Below are 23964 nucleotides of genomic sequence, written 5' to 3'. Positions count from 1 at the left end.
CGTTTGATTTTGTAAAGCCTTCTCGACCTTAAACTTTCATTTACGCTAGCTTCTTTGCAAGATCAAACACAGATTCGGTGTTGACCGAGAGACACCTAGATAGGGAGACTTACAAAAACACAAACAACACGCTAACTTGATCTTTCCACCTCCGTAATTAGGTTAGCTCTGACACCAGACCATGAGGACTCCTCCTGAAGGATCACCTAATAGAAAAACACAAACAACACGCAAACTTGCTCTTTCCACCTCCGCAATTAGGTTAGCTCTGACACCAAACTATAAGGACTCCTCCTGAAGAATCACCTAATACACAGGCATAAACAAGGTTGGTACAAACAACATAGAAGGGTGCAAGCAAGCTCACCACCCAACCATAGGTCGCGTTCACAACCACCCTTGAGCCAAGGGCTAAGCTTCCACTCCCACAGGCCAGGCCAATCAGCCCTCATGTCCAGTACCGCCAGAGCCTGTCCTAAGGGACCCTTGGCAAGACCACCATGTCCATGGCAGGACTACTCTGGTTCAGGCTCAAACCAATAGCAATCAATAACAATAATAACCCATAGCCTCACTAATATAGTGATAACTACCGCAATAAATAACCATCCAATCATAAATAGCCAATTTACATGGATTTATTAATAATTAACCCTAGCCACCCCTCCCCTAACCCTACCAAATTGAGCCCTAATCACAAGGATTAGTGTTAGGTACATAACCTACCCGCGCTGCTCCACCTCCTCCTTGTGGTTGTCCTCCGCATTCCAAGAGTTGAGGGCCCCCGTCAAGTTGAAGTCCAAGGGCCCCCGATCCTAGAACTCTTGCCACAAGGCTGCCATCTGGTTGTTAAGCTAAGCATACAGACTAATAGCACCAGTTGCTCATTTGTGGTCATGGGTGAAGAGAAATGAAATGGTGAACACAGACACAACGCTCTCCTGAAACTAAGGTTCTGGCCTTAAGCAACAAACACTAAGGGATATGCTAGAAAAGAAAATCTTTTGTAGAAGCCCTAAGCTCTGATACCAAACGTAAGACCTTGCCTGAGATCTTGGGGGATGCCCTTCCCTGACGGAGGCTGCCTAGACACAGCATGGGCTTTGCTAGTCAGGAGTGAAAGGGGATAAGGTATGGAGAAGTGGAGGAGGGATTGTGTAAAAAGAGAGGGTGAGGGGCTCCTATTACCAGCCCTTAGTAGGACCAGGTCACCTTGTCCCCCAACCAAGCTGATTGAGTTGCATGAAAATGCAATCAAATTGTCCCTTTTGGGCACCTGTGTTGGGTGCCCAGGCTGCTCATCTTTTGAGAGGCACAAATGAGCTGCCTATCTGGTCCTTTTGGTACTCCATAACATGACTGCCGACACCTTTTCACTAGGTTTGATCTGTTGCCAACTGCTCAACAAGCAGTGGAAGCCAAGTAAGCAGCACCACAAAAGGATTCATAAACTAGAAGTTGAGAATGAAACTGGATCCAGCATGTCTAGCAATAGAGCAACACCACCTTTTAATGAGGGATGGGCAGGTCAAACTAAAGCAGTCAGACAGCATAAAGAAAGCTCATAGCCTGCAGTTACCTGACTTCAGTCCCCAACTCCCCCTTCTTCTATGAAGATCATTTTCAAAGGGGTTTTTTGTCTCATAATGTCCTTGCAAAGTATGATTCACAAGGTGAACAACCACAACATTTTACCCCAGCTGAACAGCTACTCTAGTACCATTTCAAATACATACACGGCTCCATCTATATCAATCTATACTACATGTGGATGTTCCAAAATCCTGCCAAAGACGCATAGAGGAAAAAATTTGACTGGAAGAAATCAAAAATTCACTAGGCAAAGTTTTAAGCCCTGACAAACACTAATTGTTGAAAAAAGAAACGCATCTAAATTTCATCTTATGTTGAAGGTATGTTGCTTAATCTCTTCATTCATATTAAGAACCGACACTCCCTCTCACCCCCCACTCCCCAAACAAAAACAAGCATTAAGTTCTTCCAGCTGCTAATGTTTTGACAACACACCTCTGCAAATGGTGCCTTCGACAAATGAGTTTGTTGCAACCAAGAGGACGTGACACCCAGGAATCTGTTAATCACGCCTCCTACACCAGCTTCTCCTGCTTCTAAACCATTGACTGTCGATGAAGAGCTCACAAGAGAGTTACTACCACTAGAGCTTAAATTGGTTCCGGAACTTGTTCGATTACTTGAGGCTGTACTTTCAACTGATGTTCTAGCACCAATGGCCCCATTCTCAATCTCCTCCTCTGGAAGCTCTCCATCTTTAGAGAGAAGAGGAAGCCTTAATCGTTGAGCTGCTTCAGCAATGACAAGGCGTTGCTCCAAAGTCTCGTAAACCTACAATAAAACAAGAAAAATAACACTTGGGTTAAAAGCTGGTGTACAAGCAAAAACCACCCTGCCAAATACAAAGGTGGCTTCAGCAGCCAAATGTTCCACACCTTCTGGAAACAGAAATGCATCCAAGCTTGCCAAATGAAGTGAACAAAAATGAGAAAATCAACCAAGCCAAAAAATGAAATGCTTTGTTTTTTGTGTTTGTTTTTGTGTAGTAGCAGTGAGCACCAATTTTACTTGATCCACATCCAAGTGAACTATCCGGATGATCACCCAACATGTATCATGCCACCAACTGTGACATAAGCTCCATATTTTAATGTTCTTCAATGGATCTTGGCATCCATGTACGAAGTACAAGATATTGAGATTGGGGGATTATCCAATACATTATAAGCAGGCATTATTTATGCCTTGGAAACTGTCACTAAACATATCTATCTCTTGGAAGGCCAAGAACGCCCAAGAACCATCCCTCTGAGCCTCTCTATTCATGGAGAAATGATCCGTGTGAAAGGAAAGGACATTTCTGTATGTTCATTACTGCAGGGTTCACACCATCATTAAAGAAGGTGGACACGTTTTACTAAAGGATTGGACATTTTATAAATGGGTATACCTAGATGAATCCAAGAACATGCCCAAATTCACCTTATAAGAAAGTGCAATTTATAGCCTCATGATAGTCATCCACAAGACAATAAACAATCAACTCCATCATGCATAATATGGACTACATACTACAACATCCCCACTAATGTCATCAATGCCCAATAGTAGATGTAGAACTTGGTATCAATATATGCTCCCACCCACACACACCCCACGCACACACACACACACACATAAGAGCATACATTCATACAAAGGCCTATGTACTGAGTTTCTGTCAGAGCTCCGGAGATGCACGGAAGACTCAACCATAATGAAGCCTAGCACTAAGGGATCATAACAAGTAGAAAGAATTATTAGAACAAAAAGGTAGTTGATAGGACATATGCACCACTAAAGATAGAAAGAATTAACACAATATCAATTGGCTGCAACTTGGACGAAAACTTCACAATGTGAAATTTGCATGTCCTCTAATGCAGCATAAAGATATACCTAGATGAATCAAGGAACATGCCAATAATGTGTGTGAAGAGAAGGGTGCCCACTTACATGCATTAAAGTGGGGAGCCTCCTTACATCTAGCATCCACAAACCTCACACGGGGCTACATGCATGGACACGACCATTATTATAAAGGAGCAGGTTATTCTAAGGTAAAAGGGAAGGTTGATTTTATTTATATCCATCCTTCTGTAAATCACCTATACATGCTGTGTAACCTGCTGTACAGGCTGTTACGGGCTACACCATCTGTATGAACTGTTGCTGTGTACCTGATCATACCTGTTGTACGGGTTGCTACCGCTTGGTACCTGCTAGGCTGTACTTTCTTTTTCTTCTGTACCTACTGTTGCTGTGTACCAGGTCTTTGAAGCAACGATAGACTCGCTGCAGTAGTTCCTCCTGAATCCTACGTAGCCTATGGCCCTCAATTGTTGCCCCTCTGCCCAAACCTTAGCCTCAAGAGCTGCCCCATATAGCTTGGCCAACGTATGACCAATAATAATAGTCCAATAGTTATTTGGATCCAAGAGATGTCTCCTGTTGAATGGATGGGGACGATGGTATGGATAGTACAGGATGGGGGAAAGACATCACAAAGAGCCCTAGTAAAGATGTGAGCTAGGATAGGAGCCAAAGTTTTCAAACTGTATGCCACATGCTTCGTACGAGGTTCCTCGTTATCCTAAGCTCTACAATTATGAAGCTTTAATAAGGCTTTTGTGATAGTAGAGGTGAAAAGGGGGCAGATGAAGGGTTGTGACAATAGAGGTGGTGAAAAGGGGGCAGATGAAGGGCTAAGGATGTGCGAGATGTCAAGTAGGAACTGTCCAAAGCATCCAAGTGTAGGATGCACGTGACGCACTTACATCTATCAGCACGTGACACTTACATCTATCACTCACCCTGCTAGGTGGGAAGCATATGTTCGCAACCTATGTGACATCCCAAATCACACTTGGATGCCTTGGACATGATTGTACATGAAAAGTGCAAGACCCTATAGTCAAACTTCTCGCCCCATTGTGAGACCTTGTCTAGGAACATGTCAACCAATGTGCCACCGCAGGTTTGTCAAGGTCAGTTGTGCACGTCCCACACATGTCAGTCATGCTAGTCCCGCACACCGATGTAACCCTCTTGAACGATGTTTTGGTGTCCCGCACACTTATTAGACCCATTGGTCGGGTGGACGGGTACCTGTCAAGGTCAAATGTCTAGGTCTAGGGAGCCCTGGTATGTGTGAACTCATCTAAAGTATAGAAACTAGCAGCACCAAGTTGGGAACATGCAGGCTGAGGAGCCATGGACTGGTTTCAGCCCATTGGCTAACCATGTCACCATAGTTGTCACAGTACGAAAATACGATACCGTACAGGAATTTTTGGTACGATATGAAATTTTCAGATACCGTACAATAAAATACGGTTTATTTTTTTACACTTACAAACTATGGAGCTTCAAGCTTGAATGTGAGGGAAGGTTTGGGAGGGGGGGGGGTGTGGGGGGGAGGGGGGGAGGAGTCTCCAATGCTTGAGAAACCAGAACATGGAGATGTGTCTCTCCATGTTGGATCTCCCAATTGTCTCCAAAAAAAAACCTGCATGGGTAATACAATACCAAAGGTCTCCCACTGCAGTGTTTATGACCAAGGGACCGTCCTCGCACAAATACGAGCAGTGCATCTAGCGTGAAAGGTTTAGGGACTCCTCTCTAGATCAAAATGGCCATGTCCAAATCTTCTCCCTCGTTCATAACTTGAGGATCTGACTGTCTAGCCTACCTATACCAGGGATCTCCAAGTGATGTAGCAAGATTCTCTCATCCTACCAATCATGTGTACACTACCAATCTACCTTGCCAGATTTTTTAGGTCTCTCAGCAACCCCATATGGAATACTAAGTGGACACGAAAGTTGCGAAGTATTGTGGGCATTTGGGATCTTCGTTAAGCAAGATTTCTATATTTTTTTAGCATTTGGAATTTTTTCCTCAAAGTGGGGGGGGGGGGGGGAAATAAAATAAAAATAAAAATAAATAATTAAAATCGTAGCGTACGAACCAAACAGTACGAATGGGTTTGTACCGGTACGAGAAACAACTATGCATGTCACATGCCCCCTGCACTGCACTGGAGTGCTATGTGACACACTGGCTCTACATCAGTAGGATTTACCTTTTCAGGAATATTTTGCCGTATGCCGTGGCCCCATTGTGAGCCCCAGTGCGGGACATGTCAAGCACGAGCTACATAGGTCAATCTCCACAGCCATAGAGTCTGCATGTGTCAATCCTCTTACCCACTTCGAGAATTCATCAGTTAGGGCATGTAGAAGTCAAGCCATGGCAGTAGGTTTGCATTAGTTGTATATAGACAAGCCTATGGGCCAAGCTGGCATGGCCAGCCCATAAAGGGCAGCATCTAGGACATAAGAGGGCCTGGGCAGCCAGTTGGCAGCCCGTATGTGCTCTTCCTACAATCGGCTAGCATTTAATGCTACACGGTTGCAATCGGCCAGGCATAAAAAGCAGCAATAGTATTTTTGCAGCATTTCATGCTGGAATTTTGACATTATTTGTCCATTGCTACTGACAGACAGCATCTGACCTGAACCGACCAGCATCCTTCACCATATAAAAGCAAGCGCTTCATTCCTCGGTAGATCATCCATCATCACCAACGCCAGCAAAACAGTCCCAAGCAGTCCAACATCATTCCCAAGATCTCTAAAAAGGGCATCTTCAGCATTCAGCCAGCATATGTGCTGTAAGCCCAATAGAGTGTGAAGTGACAAATGTAACCACGTGTACGAGAGAGATAGATAGAGAGAGAGAAGGGGAAGAGAGAGATGCACGGCTGTCCAAGGTTCTTTCACCAAAAAGAGAGGCGGCTTTTCTTCAACAGGTGACAGCCCTCCAAAAGAAGGCGGTTGACACTTGGTTTAGGTGGTGCTATTGGGGGCAGCAGAGGGCAACAAACAAGCGGCTGAGGAGGAGCACATAGCGGCAGAAATCTGGCAAACAGGCAACAGAAACGTCGGCTCTGGGGCGGCGGAGGCGCCGGTGGCAAACGGGGGAAAACGGCTCTGGGCGGTGGTGACGCCGACGGAAGGCAGCAGAGCTAAGCTCTATGGGCGGTGGCACTTCTTCACAGGGTGGCGTAGAGGCGGTGGCTAAGCGCTGCAAGGTGGCGCCAAGGTGTTGCTTGGAGTTAGAGAGGGAAGAAGAGGTTAATGATGCCCACCACAAGTCTTCTTCAAGAATCTCCAAGGAGTACTTCTCTATATTCCACCACAAGGTTCTTATATACTTGAGCGGGGGGGGGGGGGGGGGGGGGGGCGAGTTCCATGCTTTTGCCTTGCCTTGCTTTTTGCTTTGCCTCTTGCTTTTGTTTTATTTTCTTGCTTTTGCTTTGTCTCTTTGCTTTTGTTTTATTAAATATTAATAATAGTCAAAGTTCTTGATTTGTGCTTTTACAATCTTCAAGGCCTTGCTTTTTGGCCCTAGAGCTACTTTTTGAAAAAGCGGCTTTTAGCTTTTTGATACAGTTCGATGTCCTCTTTCCAACAATGCCCTCAGCTTTTTGGTCAACAAAGTTTGACTTTTGTTTTTCCTGCTTTTTGACCAAGACAGGTGCTTTTTCCAATTCCAACTTTAGGAACCCTGTTCCCATGTATCCATTATCCTGTCCAAGTGTTTGGACATGAGTTCTATTGTGTGAAAAGAGCTTGGAAGACCAAATAATTACATTCCCTCCCTCTTACATCACAGTTGTCCTCATCGTGGTACTAGCCCCATCTAGTGCTCTTGTGCATCTGGTCTTTCGTCATATATGTGGTGCCTTCTGCTCCTCTGGCAACATCTTTATGCCTTTCTTTGATCGATGTCCTTGTTCTTGATGGTTCATGTTCTTCATAGCCTGTAGTAGCAGGGGTTAGATATAATAAATGCATACTCACCTTCGACACAAGCTAGTCAACAAACAAGTATGCATCATTCACGTTTGTTGGATATTCCACGTACTAGCCAGGTAGTCTAAAGCCCACTGGACTATCACATGCCATAAATCCAAGCATTGTCCACGCATCAAAAACAGCACACAAAGTCAAAGAAATTCAAACATTCATCAATATGCAATGCACAAGTAATGATCCTCATGTTCATGGATTGTCCTGTCTAGTTTCATCAAAACCGTGTTGAGCCATCTGGTCACTAGGACCGCTCAGTCTACTCTCAAGGTTATCTGGTCGCATTGACTGCCCGACTATAAAATCCAATAGTCATCTCGACCATCTGGTCGCAATGACCGCCAACTGCGAAATCCAATACAGTCATCTTGGCCATTTGGTCGCAATGACCGCTCGCTGCGAATGTCCAATATATATGGCATCGTTGCCATCCAATGGGTCTTCTAACATCGTTGCCTCCCATATACAAATCTTGCTCCTTGGACTTTCGGGCATCGTTGCCACCCAAACTAGAGCATATCCAATCAAGACCATTACATAAGCAAGATAATGATCAATTCCATTTTAGTATAAATATATACAATGAAGAGGGCTAGGGATACAATCCCTCCCTCTTAAATCTGTCTTGATCACAAGACGTTTAAAGCTTGTACTTCAAATACATCTAGACCAACTGCTTCCTCATAAGCTCAAAGAATATCTGGGTAGTCCTTGAAGTACTCTTCTAACATCCATTTTGCATCCATAGGCGAATAGTTCTTAAACTTCAAGAGGAATTTCTTGACCACGGTCTTTCCTCTTTTTCTCACGGAATGGAATACAATCTGTTCCAGCTATATGATTTCTTCTTGTTCTTCCGCCTCTCGTGGATCCTCCAATACAGGCTCCTCTGGGGTAAGTCCTGTATATGGCTTCAATAAATTGACATGGAAGGCATTATGCATCCTCCAATGGTCTGGAAGGTCCAATCAATAGCATACATCGTTGATCTTCTTGGTAACCTAAAAAGGTCCATAATATATGGCGGCAAGTTTGGGTTCCTTGAGCTCCTTAGCTTTTGACTTTCTAAGTCTTGCTTTTTCAAATCGCAATAACACCCAATCCCCTTCTTCAAAAGTGACCTTCCTTCTGTGCTTATCTGCAACTTTCTTTTGCTTGGCTTTAGATGTCTTAATAGTCTTCCAAACCTGTACCAAGGCCCTATCCAATATTGAACAAACTCATCCGCATGGGAGATCTCTTCCTTGGTCTTCAAGATAGGTAACAACAATGGTTTGCCATAAATAATCTCAAAAGGAGCTTTGTCTATCGAAGAGTGAACAGTGTTGTTATAGGCAAACTCAACCAATGGCAAGTACTTCTCTCATTGATCCTGTGCTTCGAGAGCATAACACTTTAGCATGTCCAAAATAGTGAGGTTGGCAATCATCTGTTTGAGGATGATAAGCCAAAGAAAAACTCAGCTTTGTCCCCATATTGTCAAAAAGTGCTCTCCAAAAGAAACTGGTAGTCCGAGGATCTCTATCCCCTACAATGGATTTGGGTAATCCATGATGCTTGAAAATCTGCTGACTAAACAATCTTGCCATATGATCTGCGCGGATGGTCTTTTTCACTGGAATGAAGTGGGCTTACTAAACCTATCAATAATAGTCCATATTCCATCATTCCCAAATCTTGACTTTGGTAATCCAAAGATGAAGTCCATAGCAATACTTTCCCATGGAATATTGGGAATTGGCAAATGTTGTAACAATCTTGCGAGTTTTTGTCGATCAAACTTAACCTTCTGACAAACCAAACATTCTCGAGCATATTGCTTAATATCCCTTCTCATGCTAGGCCAAAAGAAATAACTTTCCAAGGCCTAAGTTGTTGTCATGATACCTCTATGTCCCATATAAGGTGGGGAATGGCATTCTTCCATTACTCTTGGTCTCAAATCCTTGGTCATACATAAACGGGTTTGCATCATAAGAAACCCTTCCCTGATGACATAAGAAGTCACCAAGTCTCCATTTTGCAACCTGTCCCACATGTCCTTGAAATCTTCAACTATAGCATAAAGATCTTTCATCATAGTGAAGTCCAAATGATATCCCATAGAAACTGCATGGGTCATGGGTCTTCAAGATACATCATCTTCTACTTTGTTGTCTTCCCCATGGCTCCTGAAACATCACACTCTATCATGAATGGCTTTGATAAATATGGAGTAATCAATACCGGCCCTTTGCTAGCATAGAACTTTAGTGCTTCAAAGGATTCTTTTTCAGCTTTGATCCACCAAAATCCCACGGCTTTCTTTGTCAAATCATGTAGTGGACTTACTACCACAACAAACCACTTGATGAACTTCCTATAATGAGAGCATAAGCCAAGGAAACTTTGAGTTGCATGCACACTAGTCAACTTTGACCATTCCACAATAGCCTTGACTTTATTTGGGTCCATACTGACCCCTTCCTTGGACACTATATAACCCAAGTAGTGAATCTCTGACAAAAAGAACTCTCTTCTTTGCCATTCACATACAAGTTGTGCTTCCGCAATTCTTGAAATACCATATCCAAGTGCTTTCGATGCTCTTCTTCGTTCCTTGAACGCACAATAATGTCATCAAAGAAAGTAGCTACAAACTTTCTATGTGCTCGGAATATTCTTTCCATCATTCGGTTGAAGGTAGCTAGGACATTGGTAAGACCAAAAGATATCACCAAATACTAGTCCTAAATGCGGTCTTGTGAATGTCCTCTGGAACAATCCTGACTTGATGGTATCCACTCTTCAAGTCGATCCTGCTAAAAATAGTGGCTCCATCCAATCTATCCAAGATATCATCAATCCTAGAAATAGGAAACCTGTTCTTTACAGTGATCTTGTTAAGAGTCCTGTAATCAATACGCATACGCCAAGAACCATCCTTTTTCTAAACCAATAAGACTAGGGAGCAAAAAGGTGATGAACTAGGTCCAATCAAACCCTTTTCAAAAAGCTCGATTACTTGCTTCATAATCTCATCTTGTTGAGCCTAACTCACTCGATAAGGAGGTCTATTAAGAGATGAGCTTCTTGGCATGATATCAATCTTATGATCTTCCAATCTCTTTGGAGATAGCTCTCCTGGAAGAGTATCTGCAAAACAATCCTCATACTTCTTTAGGAAATCTTTCCTTTCATGATCAAGAGTTGGGAGTAACTCATTATCCTCAGATTCCTTAGGGTCTCTTACATATATCAAGTACGAGGAAATAGATTGCTTTATTGCTTTAGGAATGAAATTCCCCTCAACTCCTACATCAAAAGTTACATTCTTGCCTTTAAAAGGAAACCTAATCTTATTTCCAACCCAATCAATGGCCGGGTCTATCTTCTTATGCCAAGGCATACCCAAAATCACATCACAATGTCCAACTTTGCCAACAACAAAGTTCTCATGATCCACAATCTCCAATCTGTAAGCGAAACTTTTCCAAAATAAAAGTCACCTCGGCTGACATTCCTTCAAAAGTGGCACCTGCTGTAATAGAAGTTCCAAACCTATTCAAAGGGAGGTTCATGGCTTCAACCACTCGTGGATGGATGTAGTGGTGGGTAGCACCACTATCAAAGTGGATAAGTATTGATTGGTTTGCCACTTTGCCCCAAGCTTTAAAAAGTTGCCTTTTCTCTAGTGGTGTATCATCTTGATGTTGGAGTTCTTTAGGTAATGCATTGCTTTGGGGCGGTTTGGCTTCTTGATTTGGTCTATCAGGACATTTTGCAGCCATGTGTCCTTTCTTTCCACATAGGAAACATTTACCTTCTTTAACATACTCCTCAAATTGCTTGCAGGATAGCTTCTTTTGGTACAATGGGGGTTTATCCTCATTCTTGTTCTTCTTTTCTTGAGGCTCGTTCCTTGCTTGAGATCCTCCTTTGAACTTCTTTTTTTGGGACAAATCTCGATTCTCATTCTTTGATTTGTCCACCATCCAAAGCATATATATAGCTTCGGCCTGCAAGGCTTTGTCTTGGGCTTCTTCCAAGGTTTCAGGTCCCGCCATATAGACTGCTTGCAAAAGCTTTGGTTGCAATCCATTGACAAACTTTCGCATTTCCATCAATGGTGGGAGGGGAGTATATGAGGTAAACTTCAATGAGACGGCTGAAAAGTTATTAAGATATGTCGCCACATTTTCTCTTGCCTTTTGCTTTACCTCATCCCATTCTTTCTGAACATATCCCATTCTTTCTGAACATATGCCTCGAAGTTTGCCAGAAGGAACTTTTTGTTGAACATGGTTTTGAAATCGGTCCATGAAGAAGGCTTGCTCCCACCTTGTACCACTTTTAGCCACCAATTCAAGGCAACGTCTTTTAAGTGCATACGGATCATGCGGAGTTTGGACTTTTCGAAGAAGTCCTCTCCTCCAAAGGCGGCGCCAAACTGTTTGATGAAGGATAGGGCTTTTGAGTATCTCGCTTTCCATAAAAGGTATCAAACTTTACACTTTTCTCTCTCGGCTCGAAGTCCACTTTGCCGGTTGAAGGCTCCTTTGTCTTCTTCTCTTTTGCTAGGCCTGAGGAGGTTGCATCTGATAGAGCGGGTCTCGGGTAACTTCTCTCTGTCCTCCATGAGTGATGGATCGGGTGACTTTGGGTTCTTCTCTAATGGTAACCCCTTTACCTCGTAAATATGCTTTGGCGGCTTCGACACCTTCAGCTTCGATGGCCTGGTCTTTGATAAAGTCTTCAAACATCTGAACTCTTCTGTAGTCTTGTTCCTTCTTGGCTCTCCAAGCTAGGAACTCTTCTTCTTGAAGATACTTTTTAAACTTTTGAAAATCTCAATATTCAGCTGATGTCATGACTGCGGTCTCATGAGAAACAGATAGACGACCTTGGATCCCTCCTTGATACTCTGGGTTGGCTTCATAGTTGTTCCCTTCTTGAGGCCCTTGGTCTCCCTCAACTCTCGACATGGTTCTGTCACCCCAAAAAAGATTTCTTCAAGAGAAATCCTTGCTCTCTGATACCACTATAAGCCCAACGAAGCGTGCAGTGACAAATGCAACCACGTGTACGAGAGATATAGATAGAGAGAGAGAGAGAGAGAGAGAGAGAGAGAGAGAGAGAAGGGGAAGAGAGAGATGCACGGCTGTCCAAGGTTCTTTCACCAAAAAGAGAGGAGGCAGCTTTTCTTCAATGGGTGGCAGCCCTCCAAAAGAAGGCGGTTGACACTTGGTTTAGATGGTGCTATTGGGGGCACAGAGGGCAACAAACAGGCGGCTGAGGAGGAGCACACAGTGGCGGAAATCTAGCAAACAGGCGACGGAAACACCAGCTCTAGGGTGGCGGCAGCGACGGGCTCTAGGCAACAGAAAATGGCTCTAGGCAATGGCGACACCGACAGAAAATGGCTCTAGGCAACAGAAAATGGCTCTAGGCAGTGGCGACACCGACAGAAGGCGGTGGAGATGAGCTCTGGGGCAGCGGCACTTCTTCACAGGGCAGCACAGAGGCGGCGATTGAGCGCTGCAGGGTGGCGCCAAGGTGTTGCTTGGAGTTAGAGAGGAAAGAAGAGGTTAATGATGCCCACCACAAGTCTTCTTCAAGAATCTCCAAGGAGTACTTCAAGGTTCTTATATACTTGAGGAGGGGCGGGAGTTCCATGCTTTTGCCTTGCCTTGATTTTTGCTTTGTCTCTTGCTTTTGTTTTATTTTCTTGCTTTTGCTTTGTCTCTTTGCTTTTGTTTTATTAAATATTAATAATAAGTCAAAGTTCTTGATTTGTGCTTTTACAATCTTCGGGGCCTTGCATTTTGGCCCTGGAGCTGCTTTTTGAAAAAGCGGCTTTTAGCTTTTTGATCCAATTCGATGTCCTCTTTCCAAAGGTGTCCTCAACTTTTTGGTCAACAAAGTTTGACTTTTGCTTTTGACCAAGACGGGTGCTTTTTCCAATTCCAACTTTAGGAACCTTGTTCCCATGTATCCATTATCATGTCCATGTGTCCGAGCATGAGTTCTATCATGTGAAAAGAGCTTGGAGGACCAAATAGTTACATGTGCATCCCTTAGTTTTGGGATTGCATAGTGGTCGTTGAAGAGCAATTCAACAGAGCTTGGACAGCATCTGGATCAGCCTGCATTTGGTCTACATCATCCTTGCGTTTGGCAATCCTCGGTCATCTTTCATACTCATTGTAATATCTCCAAAGAATAATATAAGTAAATACTCCTACTTGCAAGGGGGGTCCTTCAATGGGTAAATTGGGACCCAATACTATATCTGCTTTCTCTCTCTTCTCTACTTTCTCTCTAAGTGGAATTGCACAGACTCATGGGTATAATTTATAAAGAAGGCTTTGTTGCCAATTATGACGATCAATCTCTTGCATGCTACATTGGTATCAGAGTTGCACGTTGTAACCCAACTTGGGTACCCTAAAGTGAGAGCATTCCATGGATGGTAAAACTACGATCGGGAGAAACCACCCAGGCCTCCACAATGTCAGGAGAGACATCGTCACCAAGTTACAAGGAAGATATTGAAGAAGAGTTCTACAAGGAAGACACAGCTCCTACAGAAGCGCTTCCGCCAAGCAATGAAGATTTCATCAGATTGCTCTTGGAGCAAAACAAGTTGCTAAGGCAACAAATTGAAGGCAAAGAAGAAGAAAAAAAAGCTCAAGAAGAGGCTGAAAAGGCCAAATTAGCACCTGAAAAAGCCAAAGAAGAAGCAAAAAAGCCCAAAGAGCTCTCAGAATTGGAAAAATTATTCCTTCTCATGAAGCAGGAACGGCACAAAGAACGGCTAGACAAAGAAGCTCGCCGTGAGAAGGAATGAAGAACCGAGGAAGCTAAGCGCATGGATGACGAAGACCGAAAGCAGGCAGACCAAGCTACCCAAGAAAGGCTTAATTGTGAGGCTATGCAACTCCAAAATCAGCGTTTGATAGCCGCTATGCAAGCGAATGTTTTGTCTCTTCTCCCTACATTGGCGAACCAAGGAGCAAGTTCGTCCACCAACCCAACCACCTCCGTCATACGAGCTCAACCAAACTTCAGTTAAGTATGATGGTAAGTGTGATCATGCTGCAGTATTACAATTCATTCATCAATTTGTCACATACTTTCCTTTGGCTAAGCTTTCAAATCCACAAGATCGAGTCCACCTAGCGACACCTCACCTTTCAGGCAAAGCAGTCACTTGGTGGCAGCATTGGTCCAGTCTACATGTAGCATAGTAACATGGGGCGGGAAACGGGGACAGAGAACGTAACGGGGAACAGGGACAAGGATTCTTGGGAACCAGGACGGGAAATGGGGGATGGCATGCGACGGCATACAAAATATGCAATTTTAAGTAAGCACTCATTTAAGAAACTTAACAATACTAAAACAAAGTCACTTTACACTTCCAAAGCATCAATATTAAGTCATACTAGCAAAAAAAATGGGTGTTACAAAAAAGGAGATCGGGCACCCAGGACCCAGGTGCCAAAGGCTAAAGCAAAAGACAAGGACAAAGGCCTAGGCCCTAACCACGTAAGTGGCATACAAAAAAGAGACTATCACTAGAGTAGTACAAATGTCAAAAAGCCTCAAGGGGCATGTGAAGTGCTAGCCTCACGATCATGGGTCCCTGCAATGCCTGCAAGCTCCATAGAGATGTTCTCCACTTGCTCCTCCAACTCCTCATCATCCTGAGACATCTCCCACTCAGTAAATGCATCAGCCTTTGCAGTTGCGCTCTTGCAAAGCATTTGGCAAGTTTGCACTCACAAAGACTAGATCATTTGCCCGTTCCATCCCAAGACGGTTCCTCTTCTTCAATGCAATGTGACTGTATGAGCTCCAAAGTTGCTCTAGGCAAGAGGAACTCACTGCCTGGCTGAGAATGCGGATGGCTAGATGCTGAAAGTCCATCCGAACCAAAATCTTCCCACCACAAAGCAGCCCCAACTTTTAAGCGATCATCCTGTGCATCCGTGTCTCCATAAGAGCCCTGAAAGCTCCTATACCTAGACAACTGGTCACGAATCTTCCGCCTAACATTTGGGTCAGGCACAAGTCGAGTCAAGACAAGTCTCCATAGCTTGCTCACCTCTGCGTCACTTTCTTGCCCTTTACCCTCAAACTCAGGGTCCACCACATAGGTTGTTGCATGCAAAGGAGAGGAGTAAGAGTTCCACCTACACACACATAGGGCACGGATCTCCTCATACCTGTCCTCATCTAGCTCCAAATCCCTCGGCTTCTCTATCATGCTATCCATAGCCTCATATATCTTGCCGATGCATGGCTTCATACCATCCACAAGCCTCATCAAGTGGACAATAGGTTGAACCATAGCATCAATGCGCTGCACTTTTTCCCAAAAATCAGGCTCTCTGCTTTTTCCTTGCATAGAGCTCCTGTCTCAGTGGAAGCCAATGGTGAAGAAGTGAACTCGTCACTAGTGAACAACTGTCTCAATGCACCACTACACTCTTTCAATCGGTGGAGCATCAAGAAGTTGTAGGCAAACCTCGCATCTAAGTATTTGAGGAGCTGACGGCTGGATTTTTTGGAGAATTCATGGCGTAGCAACTGATGGTTTGTGACAAATGTCACTATTTGGCTGCCCACTTGGATGATAGGCCGGATCCATGGCAAGTCCCCAATATCCTTCAAGAGATTATTTAAGCAATGTGCCATGCAAAATGACACAGTGATGTTGGGGTACATGCTCTCAATGATCGCTCCGGCTGCCCTGTTTGAAGCCTCCCCATCAGCAACAAAGCCCACAACTAGGTCTGGGCCAATGATCTCTATGCCACTAGCCCACTCTGCTGCTAGCACATCAGCACTCTTCTCGGTCCCATAAGCATCATGTGAGGGGATGAAGTACATCTCACCGCGGGAATATGCGACAAGGCCATGGATGGACCTCTTCCACGTATCACTCCATCCATCAGCTATCAGGGACACTCCATTCCTTGCCCATTGTCGCTTCGTGTTTTCTGTTGCTTGCTCCATGAGCCTCTTCTCCTTCTCTGGCAATGTGGTGCGCAAAGACTCTGATGATGGGGGCGTATAGTTTGGACCATACTCTTGTTACGACCCTGTGTTTTTCCCTCTGGACATGCAGGTGGGCACGCGCACGGGCACAAGACGCACAATGTGGTCAGGCATCAGTTTGAATGTGAAAAGGAAACCCATATATGGTGGCCAGCCCAAGTGTGAAAGGGGACAAAAAGGGAAATTTTATTGTTCATAAGGTTTTTAAACCTTTGATGCTTAAAAAATAATATTATTATTTAACTTTGAAAAGCATGCGTTTTTAAAACATTGGCTTTTGGCGTTTTTGAGAAAAACACATCGTTTTCTTTATATAAGGAAGGTGGCGGAGATTCGTAACAGGCCGTGTGGTGGTGAGGCGCATCACCTTGGAGTCGAGAGCAGGGGGAAGGTGGCCGGATGGTCTTCACGAACACATCTCCTGGAGCACTGTCGCTATTGGGTGTTGTCGCCAGGTACAGCCATCGCCGCCTGCCTACAGAGGTGCTGCCGCCGGGTACAGGTGCCACTGCCGGATACCGCCACCGCCGCCGGGTGCAGAACCGCCGTTATTGTCGCTGGGTACAGAACCGCTGCCGTCGGGTACCGCCGCTGCCACCGAGTATAGAACCGCCACTGCCGCCAGGTACAGGTGCCGCCAACTGGGTACTGCCGCCGCCGCCGCTAATGCTGATGCCGCCGTGCTAATGCTGCTGCTGACGTACTGATGCTGCTCTTGCTGCCGCTGCCGTCGGGTGCTACTGCCAGAAGTTGCTGCTACTGAGGTAGGTGATTAGGTGGTTGAGCATGGGTTACTACCGGTGATGGCACGGAAGCGGTAAAGCTGTCTACGCCCTTATAGCATGCCACACTTCCACACACGCATGCAAACACACCAGAACACCAGACCAGAGAGCATGAACAAGACTCATATTTCAAAGCAGACCTTGACCTTTACAGAGATGGTCAAAAAAAACAGTAGAGCCTAATCCGCCTTCAGTCACCCTCTTTCAATGTTAAAAGCAACTGAACAACACTAACAGAAGGCAAAAGGCATTCAGTCAACATCCTGGTCTCTACACACCTCTTTATATAATTTATACTTTAGCCACTACCATTATTTCCCATAGTTCATCAACAACACTAGGGATGATGCAACCCGCCTTTCTTGCTCTGGTTAATAATGTTCATTACCAGGCATGCTTGATAGCCCAAGGCTCTGCAGTTTAGTGTGAAACAATGTGCCCACTCCACAGCGACCACCTCTTGTCTCTAACAGCTTTGTTGTGTTATTGTAGCAAGGGAAGCGAGTGGTAACATAGCATCTTTTACACCTATTAAAGTCTGCCCTATCTTGAAGGTCCTCAAAAGTCGCCTTGCCTATTTAGCACCAGCCATTCCTGCTCCATAGAGAAAACAGGGTACTGCATTTATGCACCTTCCCGTCGCCAGCAGCTGCACTAATACCAAGAGCCAATCCTCTGCTGTCGTCCAAAGTTATCTCTTTTAGCTAGTAGCCACCATCAGCCATTCCAAATAAAAGGCGACTCTTTAATCCTCTCTGCGCACACCAGAATCTACCAGCCCGTCAACCCAGACTACATCTTCAGACGGCATCGTCAGCAACACCAATCGCTACTGGCCTCACGACTTCTTTAATCGCCCATTTCTGCGCCTAACAGCCACTGCAGCATCTAAGCGACCTTCTGCAACAAGGCTAGCTTCTCTCCTTGTACGCTCCTCTCCACACGGCGAACTCCAGCAGCCACGCTCTCCCAACTGCACACACACACACTTCCTCAGAGAATTCCCCTCCACACGGCTCGATTGTCTGCTCTCGGCCTTTTTGTGACTTCCCCCTCACACCAGCGGCCCTCCCCTCTGCAATCCAGTTGCGCCGACTAGCTTCCAGAAGCATGCGTTGGCAGCCCTTCAACGTTCCACGCCAACGTTACCAGCTGGCAACGTTTTCCTTTTATTTTATTTATTATTTTCCTAATGCCTAAGGATGGCCACCAATTGCTTTCACACCAAATGCCCACAATACTACCTTGGCCATTTCATCTTTATTTGCCCATGCTTTCCACATACCTTCCAACACAAACCGGCTGGTGCCCACTCATCCTTTGGACGCGCACATACTTCAAAGCCATCAAGCAGCTGATATCATCCTCAGTGGACCTCTCACCGGACAGGCCTGTACATGCTCACATCAATACATTTACATCTGTACACCTGACAATGCCCTCAAAAGCGAAACTTCACACACGTCATGTACATGTATGTACACATTTCAACTCCTATTTTTATCCACACATATTTAGCAACCCCCTACTTCTGCTGAGACATTCATGTCCAGCAGCTGTACAAAGAGGCATGAAATATTCAGATCTTCCTTTGTACCTTCCACATCCTCCTGACATGCATCACAAGCTTCCTGATCTTCTTCTTTCACGGCTAACATCAATCGAGCAAAATATTTCTTCAGTCGTAAACCATTCACTCTCCTTTTATGCTTCTTTCCATCCAAATCAGCAAGCTGATAACTCCCATTATCAAATTTTCTCTCAACTTTATACGGACCTTCCCACTTTGTCTGGAATGCAGTATGAAAAGTCCTATCCAGCTTGCTATTATACCTGAGAACCAGATCACTTCTTTCTGCTCCACCTTCTCATTCTCTCTCTCTTGTCTTTTCAATTGCATAGCCGCATAGTGATCAAATGCTAGCTCTCTGTCCAGCTGAACTATTTGCAAAGCCAGTAACCTTTCTCTGTAACAATCAATAGGCTCATGCCCTTCTTCAATCAAAAACTTCAAAGCTGGAATTTCCACATCAATAGGCATGAGTGCTTCTTTCCCATAAACTAAATGAAAGGGTGAGAATTGTGTACCAGATTTTACAGCAACCCTGTATGCCCATAATACACGATTCATCTCTATATCCCAATTCTTGATATGGCCTTCTGTCATTTTGGTTATCATCAGCTTAAATTCACCATTGAATCTTTCATTCAAGCCATTGCATTGAGGGTGATAAGGAGTGGAGTACTTGTGGTTGATACTCAATCTTCTGCATAAATGGTCAACTACCTCTCCTCTAAATTCAGGTCCATTATCTGATAGTATCTCTAGAGGAATTCCAAACCTGCAGCATATATGTTCATACACAAAATCAGCCACCTCTTTACTATCCACTCTCTTCACTGCCTTCACTTCTGCCCATTTTGATAGGTAATCTACCGCAGTAAGCACATAACACTTTCCTCTGGCTGTCCTGGGAAATGGTCCAACTGCATCCACTCCCCATCTTTCAAAAATGTCATATACCAGCATGATATTTCTCGGCTCCATTTTTAAGATCCTCTTCCCCATTCTCTGGCACTCATGGCAAGACCTGCACCAGTGTTGAATATCCTTCTGGATGGAAGGCCATACATAACCCTCCAGTAATATCTTCTGCAAGGTGATCTTAAATGCATAATGACCCCCACATGCTCCCTCATGATTTGAAGATAGAATATAATAAATCTCTTCTCTCCAGGGAATTCTCCTCAATACCTGATCAGCTCCCTGCATGTATAATTCATCCCCAATCATGACATAATGCTTACTTTTCCTGATAAAATGATACTTTTGGCCTTTTTTGAGCTCCTCAGGCAAGCGACCTGAGAGTAGATAATCCACCACTCTGGACAGGTATTCCCTCCCTCTGTATAATGGCTCTTCGATTTTTGCAATTACTGGATCCTGATTAATTGCCTCCTGAGCCAACTCATGTGCCATATGATTTTCCTCCCGCCGCACATGTTGAATACCCCATGTTGTAAATTGATGTAGCAGCCTTCTAACATTAGCCAGACATTCTTTTAATCTTGGATTCTTTGCTCGCCAGCTACCCAAGACCTGCTTTACCACTAATAGAGAATCTCCCTTTATGATTAACTTTTGAATTTTCTGTTTTAGAGCAGCCTGCAACCCTTGAAACAATGCTGTGTATTCAGCCTCATTGTTACTTTCAGCTTCCAGATGCATTCCATTCTTTAGAATCAGCACGCCTTCTGAATCCTGGATTATATATCCCCCGGTGGCCTGATGTATACTCCTTTTATATGAACCATCAAAGAACAAAACATGAGCTCCAGGAATGATAATCTGTTCTTCTTTTTCTATCTTTGAATCCACTTCCTTCACCAGTATCGGGCCATCTTTGTATGTTAGAAGATCTGCCAGAGTTGCCTTACAAGTATCCTCAATCAAAAATGAGAAATCATACTCTTGAAGCTCCACTAACCATCGCATCATACCTTTTGAGAGTGAAGTACCATTCACCAGCTGAGGGAGTAAAGTATAATTTGTCAGCACCACAAATGGTTTCATCAGGAGATATGACCTGAATTTCCTGCAAGCATACACCAAACTTGACAAAACCAATTCAGCCTCAGTATATTTCCTCTCTGCTTCTGTCACTCTACTTGCAAAATACACAGGCTTCATATATCTGGATTCATCTCCTCTCTGCATTAAGATTGCTCCAACTACATCCGGACCAAAAGATGGATTCACATAAAAGACCTGAGAGAAATCCGGAGCTTTCACACTGGAAATACCTCCCAATACCTCCTTTACTTTCTCAAACACTTCCTCGCATTCTTCATTCCATTGCAATGGTTCCTTTTTCATAGCCTGCTCAAGAGGATAAAGCAGTTGAGACATTAAAGGAACAAATCTTGCCATATATTTTACCTTCTGGACAAAAGTCTGCAGCTGCCTGGATGTTGATGGTGCAGATAATAAAACAAGAGCTTTTATCTTCTCTGGATCAGGTTCAATTCCATTCTGAGATATCATATGCCCCAACAGCTTCACCTTTGAATGTCCTAAATGACACTTCTTTGGATTCAGCTGTCCACCTGCATCATCCATTTTAGAAAATACTTGCTCCAATTTATTACCATGCTCTTTTTGAGAACTATACACACATATATCATCCAAAAAAGCTCTCACAAAATGATCTGTAAGAGGTGCAAGTACTCTATCAGTGTTCCTCTGATACCACGAGGGTGCATTTTTCAAACCAAATGGTACTACTCGGTAACAGAAGCAACCCCACGGTGTAATGATGGTGGTTTTAGCCTGATCTTCCTCAGCAATTGAGATCTGAAAATATCCAGAAAAGCCATCGCATACACTATACCTCTCATATCCAGCTACCCTGTCCAAAATATCATCAATGAACGGCAGAGGATAGTGATAACTTTTTGTTGCAGCATTCAGAGGCTTGTAATCAATACAGACTCTCCAACCACCTGTATGCTTTGGAGTAAAGACCACTGGATTTGCCCAATCTGAGTGATCTACTGGATAAATTAACCTTGCTTTTAACAACTTATTCAGCTCCTCTCTTAATACAGGCAATAGCTCTCTATTTATCCTCCTCAGTTTCTGAAACACTGGCCTCACACCTTCTTTTAATACTATAGGCATTGGCTCACATTTGAATCCTCGGATCTCTTCATATGAAGTAATAAACAAATGAGGGAATTTATGTATTACCTTCATATACTCTTCTTTCTCCACTGGCTGCAATTTAGGATTCAGCATGCCCTGTAACAGCTTCTCTTTCTCTGCACTGGGTGATGGAGGCTGCATCAGACTGTCCATATCTTCAAGTCTGCTTTCTTCTTCCCTCTTTAACTCCTCTTCAGCTCGCATCATATGCTTGCTTTCTTCCTTCATTATAAATGATACCTGGCTCTCATCATCAGAAGTAGAACTCTCTTCTTCAGTTTCACTATCTGAATACCCATCAGTACCTGTTTCTTCAGGTTCACTCTTCATTTCCCGCTTACTACTCATGTTGAATTTCCTGGCTCTCCCTCTCCTATTATGTACTGTTATGGTTCCCCTTTTCCAGTTTTGGATGGCACCCACCTGTCTGAGCCAAGGTCTGCCCAAAATCAGTGGATAAGCTCCCAAACCAGCCGGCATAATATGGCAATTTATATTGCAAACCACACCAAAAGCAGTCACTGGCACTTCTGTGCATATACCCAGACACTTTACTTTTGCATGATTTGCCAGACGGAGTCTAAAGTCTGAACTAGCATTCAGCTTCAACCCCAATCTCTCCATACAGGACTGAGTCATCACACTGATTTGTGCACCGCCATCAACATATGCTTCTCCAACACTCACACTTCCACAGCAGGCATCAACTGATGGACAAATATCAGGAAGGTCTTCCACAGACATCAGCTCCATTTCACCTTGTGTGGGCTCCTGCTCATTTACTTTCCTCGGATTTGCCAACTTTTTCCACTCTCTCTTAAGCTTCGGACACAATCCAAGTAATTGGGCAAATGTTATATTGGCTACCCTTCCCTTTAAGTCTCCCATCAATGTATACTCCTCTTGGCCTTGACCAATATGCAAATCTGAAGTTTTATAATGTCTCCTTGGTTTCCTCTTCTTCTTCTCTGGTTGAGGGCTTATATCAAATTGGACATGTTTACCTTTTTTAGAAGATGGTTCAGGTTCTGCTATTGTACTCCTCGTCCTCTTTGCTACAGGCATAATCTCTGGAATGGTCTCCACTCCTATCAAGCTGAGAGCCGGTCCCTTTCCTTTATCCTCCCATTTGATTCCACTGGTAGAGGGTTGATTTGGATCTTTTACTTCAACACTATGATCCCCCGATCTATCATTAGTCCTCTGCATCACAGGATATATTCCACCACCTGCTCTGGGCGGCTTATCACATTGAGGGCTGATATGTCCCCGCTCCCCACAGTTCCAGCATTGGACATTACTCAAATAGTAGCCCCGTCCTCTCCCTGTTCCTCCCATGTTCCCTTCACCTGTTGAGATACTGTCCCTTCTATTATTTGGTGCACCTCGGCTTCTTCCCTTTCCACCTGCTTCCATCCAATTCAAACTTAGAGACTTCATGAGCTCCACTGCATCATGTATGTCCCTCTTCAAAGTGTCTTCCTGTTCTGGAACAACAGCAGCTTCCCTTTCAGGATGTATACTCTCAATCTCTGGCATCTTCACAAACTTCTTCGGCTCTTCCTGTATTCCCATCTGCCTCAGACGCTTCACCTTCCACTCCTTCTCACGAGCTACTCTGACAGCCTCCTCAAAGCTATCCAGGTTCTTCAGCTCCACCTTCAGACGGAGGGTTGGCTCCAGACCAGCCACAAACCGGTCTCTCTTTATCATCTGCGGGGGTACTTCAGGAATCAGAGCCTCACACCATAGACTCCACAGTCTACCAAACTCTATCAGGTACTGATCCACATCCTGACCATCCTTCTGCTGAATGTTGCACAACTCCTTCCACACCTCATTTGGACTCCTCACTCGGGCAAACTGTGCCAAGAATGCAACTCTGACTACACAGTACTCAGGATCCTGTTGATGAATGTTCCTGTGTGTAGTCACAAACATCTGTAACCATGTTTTTGCATCACCCTGCAAGCAATAAGCC

General features: G+C 44.3%; 1 protein-coding gene across 3 annotated transcripts in view; it reads right to left on the bottom strand.

Moving 5' to 3' along the window:
* AUG4 (HAUS augmin-like complex subunit) overlaps nt 1-23964 on the bottom strand; it is a 91372-nt gene that overhangs the window by 30266 nt on the left and 37142 nt on the right. For all 3 annotated transcript variants that reach the window (XM_086812237.1, XM_086812238.1, XM_086812239.1), the window contains exon 4: nt 2029-2364. In XM_086812237.1, the coding sequence (XP_086668363.1) occupies nt 2029-2364 (336 nt within the window). The remainder of the gene's footprint in view (nt 1-2028; nt 2365-23964) is intronic.

The sequence above is a fragment of the Cibotium barometz genome, chromosome 18, assembly GCF_041138505.1.
Source record: "Cibotium barometz isolate CiBa-2024 chromosome 18, ASM4113850v1, whole genome shotgun sequence".
In the NCBI taxonomy this organism is placed as follows: domain Eukaryota; kingdom Viridiplantae; phylum Streptophyta; class Polypodiopsida; order Cyatheales; family Cibotiaceae; genus Cibotium; species Cibotium barometz.
This window is presented reverse-complemented; position numbering and strand designations above follow the sequence as displayed.